Source organism: Blennius ocellaris, assembly GCF_963422515.1.
Source record: "Blennius ocellaris genome assembly, chromosome: 1".
Taxonomy (NCBI): domain Eukaryota; kingdom Metazoa; phylum Chordata; class Actinopteri; order Blenniiformes; family Blenniidae; genus Blennius; species Blennius ocellaris.
This window is the reverse complement of record NC_137650.1, coordinates 10,855,027-10,875,004: the sequence shown is the minus strand read 5'-3', so window position 1 is coordinate 10,875,004 and position 19,978 is coordinate 10,855,027. Positions and strand designations below refer to the sequence as shown.

Below are 19,978 nucleotides of genomic sequence, written 5' to 3'. Positions count from 1 at the left end.
AGTTGCGTGTCGCGTTTTTTCTTTTTTGTTTTGCGACAGCGTCACTCTGACGTCACGCCAGCAGTTCCGCTTTACGGCAGGGTCCATTCTTCCACATGGCCTCAAATTAGACCGCAGCTGGATCGTGCTTGGGCCAAAAAAAAAAAGCCAGGCTGTAAAGTGACGGGACGGCAGCAGGTTGTACGGCGATGGGGAAAAGCAAGACGACGAAGTTTAAACGTCCCCAGTTCAACACGGCGGGGCTGCCGGTGAGCGTCGGGAAGGAGGAAGAGGAGCAGGCTGATGAAGACTGCCCGGCGGCGGAGCTGCTGGAGAAAGTAAGGACGGGACCTCCACCACCGTGTGTCACCAACCTGAACTTGGTTCACGTTGAAGTAAAGTGGTTGTCGTCGCGTGTCAGCAGGTTTGCTTGTGTAGTGTAGGACTCGTCTTTATGTTTCTGATGTCAAAAGACTAAAATAATGTCATTTTTAAAATATTTGCTGTCCTTTTAATCTCCATATCCGCCTTTAATTATTTACAGTCAAACTGCTTCACATGTAAAGTCCTTCCAAATATGCTTCACGTCGTTAGTTCAGTAAATGGCTGTACAGATGTGGTGATGTCTAAAATACAGAAGACCAATTCACAATAATACACTCGAAGCAATTGGCTAAGTCGTCAGTTCCAACATAAATCCCTTGTTTATATTTGTCACTCTGAAACCTGTGCGTAGTTTAAAAGAGAGAGACTTGCAAAGTGTTGCATTCATAACCTGAAGCAGACCTTTGGTCCTTCAAATGTTGCCTATAGCCCAGGGGGTGGGAAATCCTGGTCCCCGAGGGCCGCGGCCCTGCATGTTTTCAATGTGTCCTCACATCAACACAGCTGACTCGGCTGAGATTTGAGCAGGGAAACCTCCAAAACATGTAGGGCTGCAGCACCCCGAGGACCAGGATTGTGCACCCCTGTTATAGACCATTTAAAGGTATGCACCTTGAATAGGATCCATCCATCGACAGGGGTGTCCTGGGGGGGCGGTGTCCTGCTTGTTTTAGTTTTGTCCCTTGAAGCTAATGATGATGTCATCACCAAGGTTGTGAAAAAAGCCCAATAAGGAGCCCCTCATTGCAATCAGGTGTGGGGAGAGAGCTAAACCCTGCGGGATGCCGGCCCTGCCACGTTTGGACACCCCTGATCTAATGTTCTAAATGTTCGGGGTGCTGGAGCCAATCCCCAGCTGTGGTTACGTACGTACCACCATCAAGTATGGAGTGAATGAATAATGCAGTGTAAAGCGACGATTTGTGTGGATACACAAAAGAAAATCCAATAATTCAATGTAGATTCTACGTGTGAAATTATGAGATATTTAGATAATACGCACACATTTTAACATCGAAACTGAGTTTGCTATGCTAACTATGTTTTTTTTTTTTTTAATGGAATTATAATTCGGAGTGTTGCATTCAAAAAGAAACGGTTCTGAGAAAGAGCACCGACTGGTTCAGCCCAGGATGTTTAGTTCAGTTCAGTTTATTTGTGTTTCCATAAAGGAAATTTGTGTTGCGGCAAAGTATAAATCATAAATAATACACATGCATAAACACACATTGCATATAACATTTAAAAACTCAAGATGGGAACAACAGTGTTTTGAAACGACGTCAGTATCAGTGACTCTATAGGGGTAAAAATAAACTACAACAAAGAGGTCGGCTTCAACAGTCTATCGACTATAATATCCAGATTTTTAGTGCCATCGGTGGATATTATAAGTTCCTGCCTCCTGTGAGAAGTCATGGATCAAATTAGGATCGCCATTGTTTATCCATCGTGCAGAGGCGGCATGCAATTCTAGCCAAAGTGCAGCAGAGCAATCACCTTTTTTAGATGACGGCATTTTATCACTGGAAGCCCAACATGTTTGTTTCACTTAAGAGAGCTTGCTTCTACTGATTTAGCAAGAATACTTTTTTTTCGAAAAGCACTTGAAGTAATCATCTGTATTATTGGATTAATCATGTTAGTTTTTCACATTTTGTCAAACCACATTTCAAATTTACTCAGAAGTCAAGTTTTAAAAACTGCATTCAAAGGTCTAGCTTGATAAATACTGGTATGGAAGCACGTGGCCCTTTATTTCTATTTCTATAACAAAGTGCAGTCAAATGTTAATATAATGAACAGACAGTTTTCAACTTTTTAATGTGGTGTGTGAGAAGTTATAAGACTACTGGCTTTGGCTCAGGAGGGGAAGCCCATGAAAAAGCACATTATTTGATCTTTTTACACACTGTGTGTGTAAAAGAGTTACAGAGGGTGTTAAAATTGACCTGCATGATGTGTGAAGTCCATTTCTCTTTGTCGTAACATCATGCCCCTGTTACTCCATGTCATTTAGGTAGTTTTGTAGGTCTCAGATGGTCACTTTGCATTTCCCTGTCGTTGAATTGTGTGTCCTTATGTGCCTCTTTAACTGCTTGTGGCCCTTATATGACTTTATCTGTCATCACCTTGTGGTAATTGTGTGCCAGGTTGTCATTATTTCATTGTCTATTTGTGGATGTTGTGTCTCCAGATGGGCCCCCTGACTTTAGATAGATAGATAATTACTTTATTCATCCCCGAAGGGAAATTGTTTTGTTGCAGCAATCTGCTACCTAGGAATGTTATAAAATACAATAGAATAGAATCTAAAAGTAAAAAATAAAAATATTAAAATATCTGGGTAGGACATACATTTAGTAAAACACAGAACGGAACATGGGCACTTGTTGTTCTGATCAGTGGGAATTCATTGGGTTTCAATGTGTTCCTCTCACACACGTTCCCCAGCTGGAAAGTCCCAGTGCAGACGTGAGAGAGTTTGCATGCGCCAGCATTTCTCGGGTGGTGCAGCAGAGCCAGAACATCCCGGGATTCCTCCAGAGGGACGCTGTGAGGAAACTGGGCCCCATGCTGCTGGACGGCAGCCTGGCTGTCAGAGAGACGGCGACCGGAGCACTCAGGTGAGCCAGGAGGTGGTACTTTCATATATTACAGTATATAGTATTGGAGAGTTTTATAGTGTGAGCTGATCAACAGCAACCTCGTATTGCTTCAACAGTTTTAATATTTCAAGTCTTATTTGAACATATTTGTAAGGTGGAAAAGCTCCTCCGGGCTCTGGTATGGGCCAAACAACAGAAGATGTACTTCTGGGTTGATTTAAACACTGATGCAGTTTATTGTAGAGACATTAGACCACGTGATGGAGCAAAAGCAGGAAGTGAACCAAAGAGAAGGACGTTGAGCACGTGGTGCACATTGAGTAGAAAAATACAATAAAACCAACAGTGTTAAGTTGAGGAAAACTAAGAAAAGGTGAAGAAAATGGATGTAGACACTTTATGGTGGGATGAATATATATATATATATATAAATGTATATATCGTGCTTGCTTTTATTGTTAGACACAAAACAACGCTCTTATTCTTGGCCAATCAATGACTTGGATTCTCCTCTTGTGTTTTTTAGATTCTTCCCTAAATAAACGGCGATGTGAAAGTACTGTTAAGGCTGTTTTATTGCTGATGCACAGGCGTGATGTGTGGAATTTAGTCGTGCAGAATCAGTCAGTGAGAACTTGTGCCATTTATACTAAATGTGGTTCTCACTCCCAAACTGCAGGGGGCAGTGCATTGAAAACACACTTCCACCGCAGTATTAAATTGCAGAAGGTTTTGGCAGCTGAAATGACATAATTTGTCCACAGGGAGCCTTGTGGAGCATAAAACAGCCTTTAGTGAAGGTGTTTTCCCCGTCTGCAGTCATAACTCTTCCCCAGGTACTTCTGATTCCTGCCATCGACCACAAACACGTGATTGAGGCTAATCTGTGATTCCAAACTGCCAATGACCGTGCCTCCGTGTGTGTTTGATTGTGTGTTTGGAATCGGCTCCATCAACTGATAACCCCATGTTAGATAAAACGACTATAGAAAATGATTGGATAAACAGTTTGGAGACGCATGCGCCTGTTTTTTTTTTTTTTTCATCCAACACATTGCAGCTTTACTATTAAACAAGCTTATTTTTTAAAAAGATCTTTCTGGCATCACAAGGCAACATCCAGGGTGTCCTCATTTCATTATGTGCTATTTTTGGAGACGAGGCATCTTCTCTTAAGCGTCACTACAAAGGAGTGTTGGACGTGTGTTCAGTTGTTACTATATGTACACGGTACATACATTCACATTCTTCATAAAAGAAAGCTCCTCAGTCCAACTTGGAATTTGTGTCATATTCTTCATTCAATAGTCAAAATCCTATAATTCTACTGAACAATTGTTGCAGGATGAGGCATGTTAGGCTGTGATACATAGTGAGGTTATAGTGAATGTGTAATTGCGAGAAGAAATATAACAATTTAGCAAAATCCCATCTTGAACACGTGCTTCCACCTCCACTTTCGCCCGATATGTTGGTAAAAAAGTATATTCACTCGATTGAAGCAACGTGAAACAAATGTGGCAAAAAGTGCTCTTGAAAGTCATTCTATTCTTCCATTTTTGCGTGTTTGTCCAGATCATCACTTTTTCATTGATCGATAGCATCAAAATATCCTGATTTTCCTTTTCTGACATCTCGCTACCTTCACTTTGGATTTATATTGTTGAACGCCCCAGGAGAAACACACAGTGAGAACATGCAAACGCCACACAAAAATAGAACACTTTAAGGGTGGAGGTATTAGAGCTACACCAACATTGTCAAGCGCTAAAGTAAAGCTCACAGTCGGTGTAAAACAGTGCAAACAGCACGGGAGTGTTTGCTCTGGTGTGTCTCCAGGGGGCGCCATGTTCCAATACAAGTTCAGGCTGGAAGAAAGAGTGCAGTTCCATGCTGCTCTCCTGTTTTCATGGCTGTAAAGCCAGTTATTGTGACCCCACTCACACAGTCCTAGTGCTCTTCACTCAAGGCTCTTGTGTCCGTGCCGCTTTGGCCTCTCTGACTGTTGTCCTCCACTCAACCTTACACTGGCTTTCAAAATCAGACAGCAGCTCGCAGAGTTTCTCCAGGCCCTCGCTCTCTCTCTCTCTCTCTCTCTCTCTCTGACTCTCTCTCTGGCTCTCGCTCTCACAAACAGCATCTCTGTCTGTGACTCTCCTCCACAGCGACTGATGACTGTGCGTCTGGGTTTGTCTCTCACCCTCTCCGTCTCCCTCCCCGACAGGAATCTGAGTGCATGTGGAGGTCAGGAGGTGTGCGAGGACATGGTGAAGCACGACATCATGACTCCTCTGACAGCGCTGCTTAGAGAGGTGAGGGGACGCCGCCGCCGCTTTTTGCTCAGCCCATCACTTCAGTTCTTCCTCATCAGCAGCTGCTCCAGCGGCCTTTGATATCCTCAGTAGTTCCACGTCTCTCGTCACAGCAAAGACGGCAGTGAACTGCTCCCATGCTGGGATCATCGACTCACACACATGAAGCGCCCAGCAGCTTTCTCATATCTTATTGAGCCCTATTAGCTCCTTATCGATGGGCTCCATGCAGAGAACAAGCTTTGCTCTACATTCTGTGTATGCGTGACACATAAAGCATCCTCTTGTTCTTCTCCTGCTCATCTCACTATTTTCTCGTGTTTAAGGTCAAAGTTTATATTTATGAACTGTTGTTGACGTCTGAAGCGTGACGCGGTTTGTTTCCCAGTGCTTTGCCGGTTTTGATAGCGCGGCTGTGCCGACGAACGACAAGAAGAACGCGGTGGAGGACGTGGCCAACGAGGCCGTCAACTTACTGTGGAATCTGTGGTGAGACCACGGCTCGTCTATTAGCTGTTTAGCAGCTTCCAAACATAATGGGTCTCTCGTACCAGTCAAAAAAATAAAGAAGAAACCCTGGAGATACTATATGTCTACACATACAATATTTTATTACTGACAAACAGTAAGTCCACAGATGATTGTTATGAATTAACTAATGGTCGTGTCTCCCCAGTGAGAGCAGCAGCCAGGCTCTGTCGGTGTTCAACAAGTCTGGTCTCCTCGATGTGGTCGTCCCGTGTCTGGAGCGACATCCTCACAATGTGGAACTGGCCATATCTGCAGGTACGTCCACCAGAGACAACCTGCTTATTTGTAGTTTGTGTCTCTTAAATTAACCCCAGGTGTTGTCAGTCGTAGCTTTCAAAGCTGCAGGATGTATTTATTTTGGCCACAGTATTTTAGCGTTGACGCTCATCACATTTACACAGTTACGTGTCAGCCCCTCTGTCGCCTTGGCAACCATTCCTCATTAGGTTGATTCGCTCTGGATCGACGTAGTAGGAATGAATCCAGGGGTTAAAGATTTATGACTGCTCGGCTTCCATATATTTAGAGGATTCTGGGATTATGTTGGATTTGGAGACGTGTTTGTGGACAATACCAGCTGATTGTAGGCAAATCTACTGGAGCAGAAGCTGAAAAACATGTTTGAATGCAGGTAACGAAAAACAGGATATGAAATTATTGTTTTCACAATAAATTGGCACTGATATACAATATTTTGATTTAATAACCGAGATATTCACAATATCTATAAGTTACAGTTTACAAAGTATACATCGTAATGAAAGTCTTCACTTGAGACATTTTGAAGTTTGTTTTTTGTTTTGTTTTGTTTTTTTTGCAAAAAAACACGACACACTTTTGCACTACTCAAAATAGTTTTGACTAACAGTCAGGTTGGAATTACTTATGTTTTTATGTACACAATCACAACTAAATCATGTTTTCTCATTATAATGATAAGAAAAATGATATTTTTTATAAAGTGCTTTCAACCAAAGTAATGAACGTAACGGTAAAAACATGCTGACAGTGTAGAAAAAGACAATAAAACAATTGTAGAATCAAATGAAACCAGTTGGTCTTGGCGTTTTGTGGAAGTCGGTTGGTTAAAATGCTGTGCTGCCAAATATCCTTTTAAAGAACACGAACACAAACGGTTCGGAATACATTTTATGCCCGTGATGATATAGTTAAGATGCTTGAAAGATTACAGTTTGAGAATCGCGTATCGCCGTTGGCAGGTTTTAATCTGGCGTCACTGTTTTGAGACTCCTCTCGTGTGTCGTTCAGCCCACTGCCTGCACACGGTGACGGAGGACAACCCCGAGCTGCTGTGCAGCGTGAACACGGCCGTGCTCGCTGCCCTGGAGAACGTGCTGCTGTCACCTCAGGCCGACATGGCACACACTCTCCTCAGGACGCTTGCTGCAGGTACAACGGGTCACTTTTCATGTCTTTTTGTCCTCAAATTCAGCTCTTAAGGCAGTCAGAGCAGCTTGCCATCGTTGCATTTAGTCTATGGCCTTAAAAAAAAAAAAAAGATCACTTATTGAGCCCACCTGATATAAAGCTACGTCCAATTGTGACGAGGTGAAATGCAAAATAGTGACGTTTCCAAGCTGGAGCAGTCGAGTCTTGCAACTCTTTTACCATGGTGCTTCACCACCTTGGGCATAGAAGTACAAAACGTACAAGTAATGGGTAACTCATGATTCACACTCCATGAGTAAAAGAAGAAAGTTAAATAAAATGACGGTCAATTGGTTCGGCTGGGTCAACTGTCCAGGCCGAAGTGTGTTGGTGCCGAAACTTGAGCACCGCCGTGTGCTGCACATGTTCCACGTTCCAGCTCGCTAATGACGATCAGTCATATTTCATTCATGTGCAGCGTGTGACCTCGCTACTGGAGGAGCCCTGCAGCCCGTTAACATGGTGCCCCTGAACACATCACTAAAAGCTTCTGCAGTTAAAGCCAGACCATCAACATGGACAACAAACTTTCTCTTTTATTACTGAAGCAGGTCAGGAAAATGTTTTCCTGAAAACCTTTGAAGCGAGAAATAAGTTGTGCAGTTGAGCAGTTCACAGATGTGTGCCAGCTGTGGGGCAGCGTGGCAGGCCAGCCGGACAGCTTCTTCTCAGAGTCTGAACTCTCCTGTTAGAACGCGGGTGTTTTCCAGTAGCTGGCTCGACGTCACAGCCCGACGTTGATTCTTGAGAGCACGCAGGGGCCTTTACTCTGCTCACTGTGCCACACAGGGACGCTGTGGAACCTGAAGGGAAGCATCCCTGCTGCCCGCCAGGCGCAGACACTCACCGCCGTGGTGGCCACGCTGTCCAGGTGCCTGGCCCTGGATGCAGGCACACTGATCCCCCAACTCAGGCAGGCCGAGGACGTTCGGCACAAGAGCGCACCGGCCGCCTCGGACTTTGAAGAGCAGGCCGCGGGAGAGCTGTTCCCCGTGGACGAAATGGAGGAAGAGGAGGCAGCGCCGAAACCGGGGAGGAACGGAAAAGCTGCCAAAGTTGACAATGACTTCTCTGACCTCCTGCCTGTAAGTGGCATCTTTTGTCAGCACACTCCTCTCAGGTGCTCTGTGAAATAGAAGAGAGCTGGGAGCCACCGTAAGACTGCGGCCTTGTGAATGCTGTTGTAAATACTTACTGCACTGCATCGTGAAAGTGGCCTGGAGTTATTTGAGTTATGATGAAGTTGCTTTGACAAATCGATTACCATACTTGCATACAGTGCAAGCGTGACGTATTCCCAGCCTGCCACTTTTCCCACAACTTGCTATGTTACAGCCTTAGTCCAGCTTTGATTCCATTCTTTTCTATTTTCCACAATTCCACACAACATCCCATAATCACATATGCATATAGTATTAAAAAAAAAAAAAGCAATACTTTCTGGATGCACTGTATAAACATATATTTATAATAAAGGGAAAACAAGTCAAGAACCATGTAACAGTAAGACCTTAGAAGTCCACAACACCTGGAAATGTTTTTTTTCATCAGCCATGATCAACAGACTGACCGGTGTGAAGTCTGTTATAGGATCTCTGACCCAGTTGTTGTCACGGTCTAAGATGTTTTGTTGTCAGAATTCAGTTTATCAAATGGCACATTTGAAATGGAAGTTGCGGTCAATGTCTTTAAACTTTGACTGGCTCTTCCTCCTCCAATAGCTTTTTATTTACCTATTTGCTTGTAATGCTAGAAATACATCCAGTGCATAACGAGAGCAAATCAAACTGGAGGAAACTTTTATTGTGAAGCAGAAAACATAACACAGCTTTAACCTTGCAGTCATTTGTACCTAAAACTGCTAATAATCACAACAGTGTCGTAATCCAGTAAAACCTTTTAATTTGCCATAATTTGATCGTAATTCTCAGGCATTATTATGCGTTGTACTATCACTGATCGTAGGCGTGAAATGTGAGTGGACCGGCTGACAGGGTCACGATGCAGCCGTGACGCAGGACCTCTGGGTGGCTGGCTTTTGGATGAGTCAGTGCTCAAACAAGGGCAGAAGTTTGAGTCTACACACTGCAGTCTAATGAACATTTCACCCATTCAATTTAGCGCAAGTTCATCACAAGCTGGATTTGTAATCAATAGTAAATAATCTCGACTCTGTTTTTCTGGTAAAGAGACGAGCTTTTTAATGCGTTGCAGTCATACCAGGTGAAAAGATGTAGGGGGGACTGAGGGGGGGGGGAATTAGGGGGAAGCTTCACGTGGTTCATTTGGGGACCGGCGTCTGTGCATCCTGTCATGATGGCAGGACCTCAGACACGACCCCGGCCAGGCAGCCGTCCCTCACAGCTCAGTCACAGCCTGGGCCCCCCGAGATCGCTCAGTGAGAATCTGCAATGTAAATAAGGAGAAGACCTTGAACGGGAAGGTGTGTTCAAACTACCTAGTGTGTATGGATTAGAGCTTTTTTTTCTGGATGTTGTAGCCATTATATATATATATATAGGCATGGTTTTTGTCAATGGCAAGTGAATTTAGCCTAATTTTCGATTCAAAGCAGCACCTTTTGAGCAGATCTCGGCTCCAGAAAGTCCCATGAGTCGTGTTCAAGCACTCTCCGTGCTCCACATTTGCGGCAGGAGTCGCGCCGAGTGATAATGGTCTCTTGTTTCAGCGAGATGTTGACTAACACCACTGCCTGTTTCTGTCCAGAGGGGCAAAGAGGAGCTGAGGGAGGCAACGGCCTTGCTGACAGCACAGCAGACGTCGTTGGAGATCATCGTCAACGTGTGCTGCTCTGACGGTGAGCGTTGTGGGCACGGACAGCAGCGCCCGCCCCGTGGCACTTTGCGTCAAATTGATTTCCTGTGACACGGCCACCAAACGTGCATTCAATTTGTGTATCAGTGAGGCCATTACAGGAAAACATACATGGGGCGAGCACACTCGAGGGGCCTGAAAATGCCCCGAAGTGCTCCCCCCCCACCCCCCCTCTCCAACGTTTGCTTTTCGTTGATCGATCCTGCTCGTGTTTGCCTTTTCCAGATCCGTCCGACGACGAGTGGGAGGAGGAATCGAGCAGCGACGAGAGCGACATGGGTCCCGATGGCCTCTGCGACGGCTTGTCCAATCTGATGTCTCCCCTGTGTTTGTCGGCCGAGGTTCACGGAGCCTTGATCAACCACAGCATCCCGGAAAAGGCAAATATCACTCTCTCTCTCTCTCTCTCTCTCTCACCCCCCCGCACAGGCACGCCTCACCTTGGCCTGTCGCCATAAGAACGGGGCCCATCACAGCGTGGGAGTGCTGAGACAAGCAAGGTCATCTGTCATGTCAGAGCACATTGCTGTAATTGTTGGCTGAAGACGCTGTTTTGATTAGGCAGCCAACCACTCCCACCTTCTTCAACAGGTGCAGCAGACTGGTGGTGTTACTGTACCTGCAGCGGCCCAGCGGTGATGCTTTCATGTGCAGTCATGTAGAAAAACACTTTCTTTTTTCAATTTAAATCCAACTGTCGATGTGTTTTAAAACAACATTTTGAGGTTTGGAAAAATATTACTTGAAATAATGATGATTAAAAATAATATATGATTCTCTGCACTACAGAAGATGGTACCTATATGGAAGAAAATGTTTCTTCAAGATGATTTGTATTCAATCATCAATGCGGCATTTTTTACCATTCAAGACATTTTAGGGTTTTGGTTTTTTTTGCACGTCAGTACTCCCTCAGCATCTCAGTTAAAAAGTTGTCATACTTTATCAAAGGTCCTCATATTATCTTCATGCTACTGTTGATGTCATGCAGAACTTATAGCCGACTCAGTGAACGCTCCCTCCCTCAGGCAGCATTGTGACATGAAGATAGAGATTATTTGTCATTACCATTCTCGTCTTGGTCGGATGTGTTTAATTTGCACCATATGTGTCTGTTGTTGTTGTTGTTGTGGTCAGAAGGGACGAGACTTGCTCTCTAACTGCCTGCCTGCAGAGAGCAAGTCTTAATTAATGGCTTTGGTTTTAATCAACACACTTCCCGTGCAACAGGTCAGACTTATGAAACGTCTTTCTCAATGTGAGCACATGTTCTGTGATATATGAGATTCTTTTGAAACGTCTTCTTGCATCAGGCCAGCTGTGTCAGACTTGTTTTATGGAGGCTACGTGGACCTCACTTTGCTGTCAGTGAGTCCGGAAAAAGAAACTTAATATTGGGAATCATTATAGTAGTAATATTGGTTCAAAGAAGTCCATGCACTTTAAAATGAAATGAACTTGAACAACATATTTAAATAAGTAAATCTGCTATCGACTTCCTCTCAATGTAGACGTTCACAACTGCAGCGGTAGGAGAGTATTTTTCAGCCTTCGGCATCCATGTTTTCACCGACTCACTTTTTTTTTTCCAGGCTATTTTGCATTAAATGAGGTAGTCGGCTTTCACAGCTGCATTTCAGTGGGCATGGCTCCCATCCGACGCTCCGTTCTGACTCTCAGTGCTGTGTTGAGTTGCCCTCTGAGTTTTGATGTGCCCCTCACGTGGGCCTCTTGGCTCTTCTGCTTTGAGAGTTTTGTTGGTAAACCAGGTTTTGCGCTCTATTTGGCCGGCGCAGTCTCCTTAGGTACATAGCATTGGATACACATGAGGAGTACTGTGGCAGAGCTCTGTATATACACACAGAACATTAAAGGAACTGGATGGATACCTTGCTTTACAAAACTGAGCCTACAAGGCCAGACTGAGGGTAAAACATATTTCTTGTTGAAGATGAACATCTGAAGAAGAGTTGAAACATCCAGAGAGTGATAAACAAGTCCTTTGAGTCACGCACACATCATTGTACACAGTCACTAAACATTACACGCATACAAATTGTATGACGCACGTACGAACCGTAAGATCACGCATATCAATCTGGCATTTATTGAATTCTATATACATTTGTTTTGTGCCATACAACTTAGAAATGTGGTACAAGTTAATTGCTCCATATTGACCAGTCTGGGCTCCATGTTTCACTACTGCATCACTTCTGTCTCTGTTGTAATGAGCTGCAGTGGTCGGTGCTGTTCGACTGACAGGAGTTCATCACATGCAGACCATTGTTCTCGCAGCGGAATAATTTATTTCAAATAGCTTGAAGATCGTCTTAAAATCTCTTGGCACTCTCAGCCTTTGTTCTGAGAAGCTCTTTAGATGTTGACAAGATGACAGCGGAGTCTCTTCCTCGCAAGGTTCTTCACACCTGAACGGGAGTTTCTGATCTGCTAAAGCTGTCCTTTTGTCTTTTCACTGTTTTGTTTTTTATATCATTTAGATTGAAAAAAATGTGTTTTACCCCTCGCATAATATAAAATCTAACAATTATTTCTTGTGAATAGGCGATCAAATGTTTGATCATAATAAAATCTTTTTTTCTCTGACTTTATAATCCTCCCTTGTGCAGCCGCACCGCACGACAAAACGGCGGTAATGACGCTCATCTCTGTCTTACAGGTCCTGAAAAAGACCGAGTTCCCTCAGAAAGAAGCGGTGGACACGTGCCAGCGGGACTCCTCCTGGAGAGGCCTGATAAAAAAGTAATCCTCATTTATCGGCCGTCGCTCCAGTTTCCATGTCTCGTCCAATTGTGTCACACTGAGACGGCGTTCAGTAAAAATGAGCCTTGTCTTTTTTTCTTTTCTTTTTCTTTTCTTCTCTAGAATGCATCGTGTTCAGTCCCGGGCGCTGACGTGCCTCCACAGCATCCTCTCCACGATGGACGCCGGGTCTCTGGGAGGCCCGGCAGCCCTGCAGGGAGCAGCGCAGCACCTGTCCACGCTGGTGTTTAACGGCACAGGTGAAGGACAAATGATTGTTATACTTTTGGGGAAAATTGATTTGGAATAGATTTAATGAATTTCAAAAAAAAAAGGGGGGGGAAATTCTAAATGTGTATAAAAGTTTTGGTTCTTCCGTTTTCAGAGATATCCAAAGACGAGGAGTTCCTGGAGGCCGTCATCAGCGCCATGCGCTCCCTTTTACAGATGCTCGCCTCCAAAAATATCCCCCAGGTACAGATTACATTATTTAGAAATGCAACCTGGGAAAAAAAAAAGAAAAGGTCTGTCCAGCTGGGGTCACGATGACCTGACTTGTAGATCAATGTTATTGCGATCACAGTGGACATGATACTGCTGCTTTCACACAGTCAATAACACCCAGAATTTTTTTTTTTTGTAACAAACGAAGACTACACTTGTCGGAGGGTCAGTCTCGGTGTGTGAACACGGTCTGCTGGATAAACAGCGCTGCATCGCCGGAGCTAGACTCTGTGTTTTTCTGTCAGACTTTCTGATTCTCTGCCAGTTCAAACTTGGCACCGCCGGCCGCTGTTTATTCTGGACGGTTCGCCGTTTGACTGTTTGGGTTTTGTTTTTCCCGTCAGTGCATGACCGCCCAGCAGCTGATGAGCCTGAGCGAGGCGGCCACCCGCTGCGACGTTGTCAGCGTGAGGGTCAACGCCGTTGCCATCCTGGGAATCACAGGCGGCACACTCGCCAAAGAGAAAGGCACCGCAGCGACCCTTGAGGTATTTCTTTCTTTCTTTTTTTAATCTATTTTAGAAAATGCTTCAATCTATAAAGCTATTCTCTTCCAGGCAGCGTTGGCTGTTATGCATCATCATAACTTAATGAGACAATTAGCAGAGCTCCTGTTAGCGTTTAACCAGTCACAGTTAACAGATATGAAAACGACCGTGGAGCTGAAGCTGAGCTGAACTCGTCCTGTAGGTTGAAGCTGTTTTCTTAATAGTCACATGTTCCCTTAACCCCCTGGTTACTAGAACAGGACTGCTAATTAGTCCTGATCTGATACCGGTCTCCTGTCTGGATATTAATTTTAGACTCGATTGTACCTACATTATCCATGACGATTGCAATTTATCACAGTTTTTTTTGTTCCGCTTATTCAAACCATTTATTTCAAACATCCTGTTTTTTGAGCAGGCATGTTCAACTCATTTTACTTCAGAGGGACACACATAGTTTGATCTCAAGTGGGCAGGACCATTGAATACCAACATTCTAATTTATAAATACCTAGAATTCTAAATCGAAGTCTTTACTTCAGCACAACAATGTATTAATATATTAATAAGATGTTCACATTTAATGAACTATCGTTTTGCAACACACGACAAATCTGGAAGTTGAATTATAAAAAGGATCATTTGAACAATATTGTGCCTCAATGCACCGCATGCTTTACATCCTGAAGATCACAGTGAAACTTTATTACACTATTAACATCTTGTAAGGCATAAAACATTCGGCCACATGTAGCCGGAACTCAAAAATGAAGTCGGCTCATTCATATTACTGTCAGAACAACTTGTCAAAAGTAAAGTGAACCAGACATTATCATTAATGGAGGCACATTTCTACAGCCTGACACTTTATCTGACCACCTGAACCGACTGACCATGAACTACAGACTGAAGGGCGCTCCCAGTGGTCATATGTGTATACTGCAGTTAATGTCAAATGTTCTCACGGCTGGAAAATTTCAATCCACGGGCCTGATTAGATTCCCTGGCAGGCCGTATGTTTGACTGCCGTGCTGTAGAGCATCTTCCTCCAGCTAATAGTTGGAACTCGAGCTGAATTTAGTGTGTCATGAGTTATCAGACTGACAGCAACACAACAATGTTACGGTATCCGCACAGGTATAATTCAGAGTTTTTCCAAGTAATCCATTAATTTGTAATGGTAGCAATTGTACTAGTTTAAAAAAAAAACTAGTTCTCAACCTCTTTAAGTGTAATCACTTACTAATTGTTTTCCAACTTGCACAACTCTGCCCCCAGATGATTGGAAGCGCCTTGCTTCAGGTCGCCACAAAGGACGTTGACCTGGTGGTGAACGGAGAAGCCCTGGATGCTCTGTTTGACGTGTTTGCGGACGGCGAGGAGGCCGAGGCCGCCGCAAAAAACATCAACTTGCTGCTTTCGCTAAAAACCCTTCAGCCCGTCTTCAAGTCGAAGGTACCGGAGCTGAATTGTTGTCGGGCGTTACTGTCGGTTTCCAAACGATTCCTTTTACCCACTGCGACTTCTCTGTCTCTGGCAGATTCGTAAAGAAGGAAGAGGCAAGTACAGCCCTCAGCAGCTGTGCGTGCTGGATAACATCAAGGTCAACCTGAGAAGATTTATCGGCTATCTGGAGAAGGTGGTGAAAAAATGAGGAGTTTCATCATGGATTGGACACAGTGTTGAACATGGTCGCAAAATCATTAAGTATTTATGTTTATGTCATCCAAATAATGGTTTAGTCGTTTCTTTTTTGTGATGTGAAAGTTTCTTTGAGAGGAAAAAAAGAAAAGGACAGACTTCACGATTATGAGCAACTGCATCTGGCAGTGACTTTTTTTTTTTTTTTCTTCTTGACTGAAAAGGACTTCCAGACATGAATATATATAATTTTATGTGTCCAAGATCCTTTTTTTTGTCTCCAGGAGATCAGGTATGGGGAGTCAACGCCAGCTCATGTCGTGCCGTTAATTTTCTCCCATGTTTCCATGGGCTTAACAGATGCAAAGAGGCTGGTGTGCTTTTTAATCCGTTGCAAGAAGTGAACTTAAGGAAACAAGAATATGGTAATATTCTGGATATTTTATGAGAGGATCTTCCTTCTAAAAAGAAATTGGCTTCCTTTTGAAGGGGAAGAAATGGGTTTCTCCTGTGACTCGCTCAGTTTTTAAGTCTGGCGCCGAATTTGTCACCACACGAGTTTGAGCTGAATTCAAAGGCATCATGAAACTGAAAAGCAATACATTGTCAGTAATATCATCAGAGTAACGAACACAAGAAATCCAGTCTACTCTGGCCCGGATCTGCGGCTCATCATTGTTTACAAAGCTCAGAGGAGACGGTGTATCTTTGTAAGACAGAAGATTTCAGGAAGAAATTAAATGGCCATTATTTCATCAGAGTATGAATCAAATGCCTTCTTTTATTTTAAATAAATCCTGACTTCCTAATGTATGTGTTCGTTATTTTTTATTTTAGTCTGATCACTTGGGGTGAGTGAACTTAGAGCAAAGGTTTTGGGCTGATTAACAAAAACGGATGTTAAAGGTAATACAGGGAGATTCTGCAGGAGAGAAGTCAGTGTGTGCTGTGACTAGCCTTTGCCTTGAAGGCTACACAACTCCACACTGCAACAGACAACCACACATTCCTGTCATGAACTGCAAGATGCATCAAGAAAGACCAACACCTTGTGGCCAAAGCCAACTTGAAGAAAGCACGTGCTTCAGGTTAAATGATCACTTCAAATTCTTCATACGTGTGAATGTGAGCGCTTTGTAATCTGTCTCGGTGCCTTTCCCCATGTAATCTCACTACCCTGTGCCCTGCTTTCATAGGTCAGCTGGAATTTGGTTCCAATCTTTGTCTGCTTCTTTTTCAGTTCCCAGCATTCCTCGCCAATAGCCGATGGTGGATGTATTCATCCGCTGTGACTGACAAGATAGAGAGGTTTCTGCCGCTCTTCTCAGAGCTGGTAAAATACTTCAGCGTCCAGCAAGCAGATTGATTTTGTGGTCAGTGATCTACACTTTCCACCAAGCAAACCTAAAGTCAGGATCTGGAAACCTGTCTGGATTCACAATCAGTCTCTCACCTTGAAACACTGTTGAGTGTCTGTGGATGTTTTTCATGTTTGTGCTGTGTTCAATCTCACAACCTTTTATTTTTTTTGACCAGAGAAGAAATGCCAAACTAGAAGTTTCTTGCAATTTTGTTTTGTTTGTTTTTGCTTTTGTCTGTGAACGAACAGTGAGATTTAACAATTCAACTGAGACTTGATATCACGGATCAGGTTGTGCATCCACTAATTTGTTGCTACTATCTCTGACTACCACAGCCAGAATTATAGTGACTTAAGCACTTTAAGCACAATTGAACCAGTGTTGATCATACACACGTTTATATTTGGGCTTTGCCAAAGGTTTACTCGATTACCTGAGCCATTCAAACCTGCTTTTTGGAGTCTTTTGTTGCTGTAATTATGGCACCGCTCTGTGGAGATTTCCCGGCGTGCATGCCCGTCCTCCCACACTGAGGCAGTGTTCCTACTGATGGATTCAGTTTCATGGATGCAGACCGAAGTTTGAAAGGGAAAAAAAAACCCTCACAATTTTTAATGTATTTGTTGAAATACAGATATGAATAAAACACATGCTTGTTTCAATATAGGCCAAATGCAGTACAGTGCATATTTTATAATTTGCATTTGACCAACAGTCTCTAAAATGTATTTAAACAATGGCGAGATTTTACAAGCTTTTCACATTAATAATGGTCTTCTGCAAGGATGAGGAGCCTCGTGTTTGCAGCTCTTTGGACGGTCCCGCAAGCGTTCAATCAAGCTGATTTAGAGTTAATTTCAAAGGGGGACGTCAGGCCTGCTTTCAGTCTGACATCGTCCCCTAGTTTTATTTTTAGTGCTCCCAAAGGTTGTAAGCGGCAACAATGCACATCTTACTCGAAGTAGCAGTCGCAGCATGGCTCTTATTGGTCAGACCGATCGTGACAAGTGTGAGCATGCTCTGAAACGTCCGAGGTAAGAGCCAACCAAAGGCTGTTAGTGTTTCAATTAAAGTTGTCCAGTTGTTTTCAGCCTGTTATGAACGATGAGCTTTGATTGTATTCACGACCAAAGGATAAATTGTACTTAATATGTTGGGAGTCATGGTGTGTGTAAATCTCTGCTTCGTAGTCTGTTGCTTCCTGTTCTGACATCCTGACAGCCTGTTGATGGTCTGATGGGTCTGCAATCCCCCGTCCAAACTATAGTCTGTGCAAGAAAAAGAAAATGTTCCTGGAACATATTGTACCAGCTCGAGGCATGACTGCCCCCCCCCCCCCCCCCCCCCCCCCCCCGGACTGCTTTAGAGGGATTTAAAACATTCCTGAGTCGCGCAATAAGAAATCACTGACGTCATTCTCTGGCACGATTTGCCCAATGTCCACATTTCATTCCACCGGAGTCCGCTGAGTTCACTTGAACATCAGAGAGGTTTGCAACCACAGGACGGGTCCCTTGTGGACATGAAACTGTCCTCCTGGCAGGACACACTCACTCTCGGACTGCCTGATCCACCTCGACCTCTTGCTCAGGCCGAGGGAAAGAGAACGGCTGCATAACTTCTCTTGGAACACAGATAGATTTGCTCTGGCCAGTTGCATATATTTGCTCCAGCCTGTTGCAGCTGGCCTTCCCAGGTGTCTGACAGCCGTCACAGCAGCCCAGAACTCGGCGATTGCCTCAGAAACACTGTTGCTTTTGTTTAATACAGCTTCTTTTTGTTGCTTGAGCAGTTTCACTGCTTTTGTTGAGCAGAAAATGGACCATGTTCCTGCTGTGAACCGGCTGAGGGACCACACGTTCAATTAACTGGTTTGATTGTTACTTTAATGCTGTTATTCCAACAGGTTTCTGTGTACAGCTGGGAAACGATGTACCTCTGAGAGCCTACATTAAATTTTACAATTTCGATGTGATGACCTTCAGTGTGAAACTGTCAGAATTTCTGCGTTAAAAGAACCTCAGGGAGATAGAATACATAGGAATCACACTGAGAGCGATTAAACAAAGTTTCAACACAGTTGCAGTACAACATTGTGACGATCGTCCAGGAGTTCGTCGAGCTCCAGTGTCAGACGACGCCTTCTTAAAGGCTGAATCGTCTTGAGACTGTATTGAAGGAAACCAAAAGCAGCACAGAGGTTCCGAGAGTACTGCCACAGTTCATCCTGGAGCACCGACTGCAAAATTGCACATTCTTTATGAAACACAACATTTCTTGAACAGAAAATAGCCCTAAAATCAGCACTAGCAACTGAATGATGTGTGGTTGTGTTGTATTTAATCAAGCATGGTGTGACACATTTTTCCTACATGAAGCGTTTTGGGGTTTTTTGCGTCATACAGTTCAACACGAGACAAAGTCAGATGCGTAAAAATGTTTCGGCATTGATACTTAAGTTGTGATCTGAAGATCTGAGATGTGTGCGAAATGAGGAACCTGTGAAGAAGGAACAGACCTGAAAATCACTTTGAGTGCGACGCCCACGTGGCACAAACTGTCGCCAATAAGCAGACTGTGTCTATGTGCAAGTGTGGGTCTGGAAGTTGCTTTATATTTCTCGTCAATGTATGCACTGTAAATTAGTTATTTACATTTTATTTTTTTACCAGGGATGGCAGCGACAAAGTGCAATTTCACAAACACATGAAGCAATTTCATAGTCAATGTACTTGAGAACAAATGTTCATTACTCTGACCAACTCTTGTTTTTTTCACAATTCTTTAATTGTCACCTGTGACATCCTGTCCAGGATGTACCCTGCTTTCACCCATCGTCAGCTGGGAAGAAGATGAATGAATGGATCATCATCATAGAACTTTTTTTTTTAATTCCTACAGAACTGTGATTCATAATGAACGTACTTCATATGCACATTTTTTCCCCCAGTTCACTTGTTACAGAGCTTCCATCTAACTGTTACAAACTATATTTTTATATTACTATCACCAATGTCATGTTTGGTCTCACCACTATTTCCTTATCCTATAGATGCAGCCACTCACTTCTACTCTCTGGATCTTTGCACCCCATATACAGGATACAATATAATTTGATTCAA

The 19,978-nt window shown here is 43.6% G+C and overlaps 1 protein-coding gene across 1 annotated transcript; it reads left to right on the top strand.

Moving 5' to 3' along the window:
- The first annotated feature begins 122 nt into the window (after positions 1-122).
- heatr3 (HEAT repeat containing 3) lies at positions 123-16,258 on the top strand. The gene is made up of 15 exons (XM_080500455.1): positions 123-317; positions 2,818-2,990; positions 5,197-5,284; positions 5,673-5,773; positions 5,961-6,070; positions 7,085-7,225; positions 8,054-8,349; positions 9,992-10,082; positions 10,325-10,479; positions 12,780-12,862; positions 12,986-13,122; positions 13,248-13,336; positions 13,711-13,854; positions 15,133-15,309; positions 15,395-16,258. Exons 1-15 carry the CDS (start codon positions 189-191, stop codon positions 15,506-15,508), a joined length of 2,028 nt encoding a protein of 675 aa, XP_080356581.1. The 5' UTR covers positions 123-188; the 3' UTR covers positions 15,509-16,258.
- The last annotated feature ends 3,720 nt before the right edge of the window (positions 16,259-19,978 follow it).

Coding starts and splice junctions, on each gene's coding strand:
- heatr3 (XM_080500455.1), top strand. CDS start 189: ATGGGGAAAAGCAAGACGACGAAGTTTAAACGTCCCCAGTTCAACACG. Junction 5,285..5,672: donor TGACAGCGCTGCTTAGAGAG/GTGAGGGGACGC, acceptor TTTGTTTCCCAG/TGCTTTGCCGGTTTTGATAG. Junction 10,480..12,779: donor ACCACAGCATCCCGGAAAAG/GCAAATATCACT, acceptor TCTGTCTTACAG/GTCCTGAAAAAGACCGAGTT.